General features: G+C 44.7%; 1 protein-coding gene across 1 annotated transcript; it reads left to right on the forward strand.

Annotated features, from left to right (window-relative positions):
- The first annotated feature begins 2,423 nt into the window (after window positions 1-2,423).
- LOC140281732 (zinc finger BED domain-containing protein 5-like) lies at window positions 2,424-4,390 on the forward strand. The gene is made up of 2 exons (XM_072376221.1): window positions 2,424-3,933; window positions 4,059-4,390. Exons 1-2 carry the CDS (start codon window positions 2,424-2,426, stop codon window positions 4,388-4,390), a joined length of 1,842 nt encoding a protein of 613 aa, XP_072232322.1.
- The last annotated feature ends 759 nt before the right edge of the window (window positions 4,391-5,149 follow it).

Here is a 5,149-nt window from a genome sequence, read left to right on the forward strand (position 1 = left end):
GGAGCGGGAGATTGACGGGCGGATCGGTGCGGCGTCTGCAGTGTTGCGGGCTCTGCACCGACCCGTCGTTGTGAAGAGGGAGCTGAGCCAGAAGGCGAAGCTCTCTACTTACTGGTTAATCTACGTTCCCATCCTCACCTATGGTCACGAGTTGTGGGTAGTGACCGAAAGAAGAAGATCGCGAATACAAGCGGCCGAAATGGGTTTCCTCCGCAGGGTGTCTGGGCTCTCCCTTAGAGATAGGGTGAGAAGCTCAGTCATCCAGGAGGGGCTCGGAGTAGAACCGCTGCTCCTCCGCATTGAGAGGAGTCAGATGAGGTGGCTCGGGCATCTGGTTAGGATGCCCCCTGGGCGCCTCCCTGGGGAGGTGTTCCGGGCACGTCCCACTGGGAGGAGACCCTGGGAAAGACCCAGGACACGCTGGAGAGACTATGTCTCTCGGCTGGCCTGGGAACGCCTCGGGGTCCCCCCGGAAGAGCTGGAGGAAGTGGCCGGGGACAGAGACGTCTGGGTTTCTCTACTCAAGCTGCTGCCCCCGCGACCCGACCCCCGGATAAGCGGCAGATGATGGATGGATGGAAATTATTTTAGAGGAAGCACTAGAGTTTAGATCCCACATTTGTTGATAGGCATTCATTTATTTCTTCACTTCTGATGAAGTTTCAACAATAAACAACAAACTTTGTATTATGAGAAAGAACCAGACTCATTCTTCAGGAATCCGAAAATAAGCTCTATTTTACGAGTTATGCACGAATTCGGATTCTCCTATAAAACGAATTCCTTAACTTAAGCCAAGTTAAGACTGCTTTGTCCTTCATATTTATTCATGTCTAAACAAGTTTCAACGATAAACAACGTTGTACTTTGTAGAATGAGAAAGAACTTCTTCAGCAATAAGCATCTCTCGACATATGACGAAGTACAGATTTTGCTAAAAAATTAATTCCTTCTATCAGCCTGACTTAAAACTGTTTGTCCTCTTTATTTATCCACTTCAAATCAAGTTTCAACAATAAAAAAAATTTTGTAGTTTGAGAAAGAACAACTTAATCTTCAGCAATCAGTATAAAAAGAGGGTAAGAAAAGGTGCAAATGCCAACCATACATCACTAAAAGGTGGAGCGGAAATATTCGGCTGCAAGTAGGTGTGAATGTCCGACCATAATTTGTAAAAAGCGGGTAAGAAAAGGTTCGAATGCCTGACTGTATATTAAAAAAAGCGGGAGGAGAGTGGGTGAGAATTTCCAACCGTAATCTATAAAATGCGGTGAAAAAAAAGGTGTGAATGCCCCATAGAACACTAAAAGGTGGAGCGGAAGTGTTCGGCTGCAAGAAGGTGTGAATGTCCGACTATATTTGGTGAAAAGCAGGTGAAGCAAGGTCTGAATGCCCAACCTTACATCATCAAAAGCGAGATCAGAGGTGTTTGGCTGCAAGAAGGCCATAGTTTGCCAAAAGCGGGTAAGGTGCGAATGACCGACTAAATATCAACAAAAGTGGATGCAAGTGGGTGTGAACATCCCATCATACAAGTATGGTGGAGAGGAAGCTGTGAATGGCCGACCATAGTAAAAAGCGGGCAACAAGTAGGTTTGAATGCCCAACCATACATCATCAAAAGCAGGAGTGGATGTGTTCGGCTACAAGAAGGTTTGAATATCAGACCATAGTTTGTAAAAAGTGGGTAAGAAAAGGTTTGAATGCCCGAACATACACCATCAAAAGAGGGAGCGGAGGTGTTCAGCTGCAAGAAGGTCTGAATGTCCAACAACAATTTGTAAAAACCGGGGAAGAAAAGGCTGGAAAGCCCGACTATACACCATCAAAAGCAGGAGCGGAGGTGTTCAGCTTTAAGAAGGTCTGAATGTCCATCAATAATTGCTAGAAAACATGAAAGAAAATTTTCGAATATCAAACCGCACATGATCATAAGCGGGAGAGGAGGTGTTCGGCTGCAAGAAGGTGTGAATGTCCTCCCATAATTCCTGAAAAATGGGTAAAAAAAGGTGCGAATGACAAACCATACATTATCAAAAGCAGGTGTGAATGTCAGATCATAATTTGCAAAAAGCTGATGAGAAAAGGTGAGAATGCCTTACTATACACCCGCGGTTCTCAAAGTGTGGGGCGCGCCCCACTGGTGGGGAATAGAGACGTGACAGGTGGGGCGCGCCAAACGGGAGGAAATATTTCCCTTTTATGCCTATCTTTATATTTTTTTTTACAATAAGCTTTTTGAAAGATACATTCACCAGATTAAATGTTGGCGAAGTTCAAACGAAAGGAACTCAACATTTGCCGAAAGCTTGACTGGACTCTTGTGCATAGTTACGGTTGCTAACGTAGGATTGGACAGAAGCCGTTTTTGGGAGGGAAACTTTCGCGCCGATGGATAGCAGACGAGCGGAGGCAATAACAACATGGATAAATTTGTGACACGGACCACAAAAGTTGTTGAACCAGCGCCAGCAGAGAGACACAAACCAGACGGGCTTCATCAACCAAAAAGCCAACCAAAAAGGAAATATGATGAAGGGTATCTTGCTCTTGGATTCACGGCAACGGCGGTGGGGGCAGAGGAGAGACCCATGTGTGTTCTGTGTCTTAAACCGCTAGCAGCAGACAGCATGAGACCCAACAAATTAAGAAGACACCTAGAGACCACACACCCCAGTCACGTCAATAAGCCCATTGATTTCTTTCAAAGAAAACTCGCAGAATACCGTCAACAGGAGAATCGCATGATAAAAGCTGCATCAGTAAACGGTAAAGCACAGATGGCTTCATATAGAGTTGCATACAGAATTGCACAATGCAAAAAACCACACACAATTGCTGAGCAGCTCATTCTCCCCGCTGCTTTAGACATGGTGTCAGTTATGCTTGACGAGACAAGCGCAGCAAAATTAAAAGCTGTCCCACTGTCAAACGACACAATTGCGAGACGTATAGGGGACATTTCAAGTGATCTTGAGGAACAACTCATAGAAAAATTAAAAGAAAGTCGTTTTGCATTACAAGTGGACGAAGCTACTGACAGCAATAAAGACTGCCTGTTCATCTCGTACGTGCGCTTTGTGAATTGCGAGTCACTGTGCGAGGAGTTGCTCTTTTGCAAATACATAAAAAATAGAGCCACAGCTGATGAGCTGTTTAAGATCATGGACAGTTACCTCAAAGAACACCATCTTAAATGGGAAAACTGTGTGGGCTTTTTCTCTGATGGCGCACAGACCATGGCAGGGTCAAGAAAAGGGCTGCAGGCGCTAATAAAGAGGGTTGCGCCAGATGCGCACTGTGTTATTCACAGGGAAGCGCTCGCGTCAAGACAGCTCAGCCCTGAACTAAATGAGGTTTTGACAGAAGTTGTGAGCGTGGTGAATTTTATCAAAATCCGACCCCTGAAAGCACGACTGTTCTCCGCACTTTGTGAGGAAATGGGAGCCGATCACACATCTGTGCTGTTTCACAGTGAAGCAAGGTGGCTCTCCCGGGGTAAAGTGCTGTCGCGCGTCTTTGAGCTCAGGGCAGAGATTCGGATGTTCTTGGAGGAGGAGCACATGTATGAGGCTGCAAGCAAGTTCTGTGATGAACAATTTCTGCTTAAACTGGCCTACCTCAGCGATGTGTTTGGCAAGCTGAATGAATTAAATCTTCAGCTTCAAGGCAAAGACAAGCACCTACCTCACCTGGCAGACAAGATCACAGCATTCTCCCGAAAGCTCGAGGTATGGGGCAGGCGCCTCGATCAGCCAAACATAGATGTCTTTGAGAACCTGAGTGAAGTTGCTGAAACCACTGATTCTGGAGCCACCACAGTGATCCCATGTATTAAGCAGCACATCTCTTCCCTGAGAGGATTGTTTCAAAAATACTTCCCAATCAACAGTGCTCAGTATGCCTGGGTTATGGATCCATTCAATGCAGCAGGTTGGTATTTTGACATTTTATTTATGATGTTTTCTACCAACTAACTGGAATGGAATGTTGGCAATCAGATTTGTGTTTATTATGCAATGACAAGTAAGCTCATTTAATATATATTCTGCCTGCAGCACCTGCTGATTTTAGCTCTGCTGAGGAGGACCAGTTTATTGAGATGACATCTGACTTCACCCTGAGACTGAGGTTTAAGGCTCAGACTCTGAGTGAATTCTGGTTTGGAGTGGAGAGGGAGTATCCACTCATCGGGCAGAGAGCTGCGTGCATTCTGCTTCCCTTTGCAACATCATATCTCTGTGAGATGGGCTTTTCAGCTGTTGCTTCACTGAAGACAAAATACAGATCTCAGCTGAACATTGAGCATGACTTGAGAGTGGCAGTATCAAGCCTGCAACCCCGCTTTGAAAAGATGTGCAATGCAAAACAGGCTCACTGCAGCCACTAATGCAGGGATAACAATCATATGCTCACTTGTTCACCTGTTTGCCAAATGTATTTCACTTCTTTTTTTTTTTTAACAGATTGCAAAGTGGCACTTTTTTTCTTTATTTTTGAACTTGCGGTTATTTGATGTTGTTAGAATTTAGATACAACATGATGTTACTTGATGTTACTTTAATAAATTGAAACATTTTAAGCTTGTAGCTTTGCTGTGGTTACTTGCTCACCTGTCTTGTCAACCTTGTCTTGATGTTATTGAGTTAGAATTTAGATACAGTATGATGTTACTTGAAAATGTTCAGCTTGGCGTATTTCACTGGCATTGTGTTGGGACGATGGGGCCAGGTGGGGCTTGAAAAGTCCCGCTTGTCCAAAGTGGGGAATGAACGAAAAAGTTTGAGAACCACTGCTATACACCATCAAATGCGGGAGCGGAGGTGTTCGGCTCTGAATAGGTGTGAATGTCCGACCATAATTGCTGAAAAATGTGTTAGAAAAGGTAAGAATGCCGGTCCATACATCATCAAAAGCGAGAGAGGTGGTGTTCGGCTGCAAGTAGGTGTGAATGTCCAGCCATAATTACTCACAAACGGGTAAGAAAAGGTAGCATTGCCAGACCATACATGATCAAAACAGGGAGCGGAGGTGGTTCAGCTGCAAGAAGGTGTGAATGTCCAACTAAAGTTCAAATATATTAACAAAAGCAGGAGGAGAGGTCTTCGGATGAGAGTGTATGAGAATTTCCAACAATAATCTATAAAAT

This window comes from Leuresthes tenuis, unplaced genomic scaffold (assembly GCF_036924035.1).
Source record: "Leuresthes tenuis unplaced genomic scaffold, fLeuTen1.0.hap1 SCAF_22, whole genome shotgun sequence".
NCBI classification, from domain to species: domain Eukaryota; kingdom Metazoa; phylum Chordata; class Actinopteri; order Atheriniformes; family Atherinopsidae; genus Leuresthes; species Leuresthes tenuis.

Bases quoted from the DNA above. Each gene is read 5' to 3' on its own strand.
- LOC140281732 (XM_072376221.1), top strand. From the start codon at position 2,424: ATGGATAAATTTGTGACACGGACCACAAAAGTTGTTGAACCAGCGCCA. The intron at 3,934-4,058 runs GTTGGTATTTTG...TTCTGCCTGCAG, and splicing joins GGATCCATTCAATGCAGCAG to CACCTGCTGATTTTAGCTCT.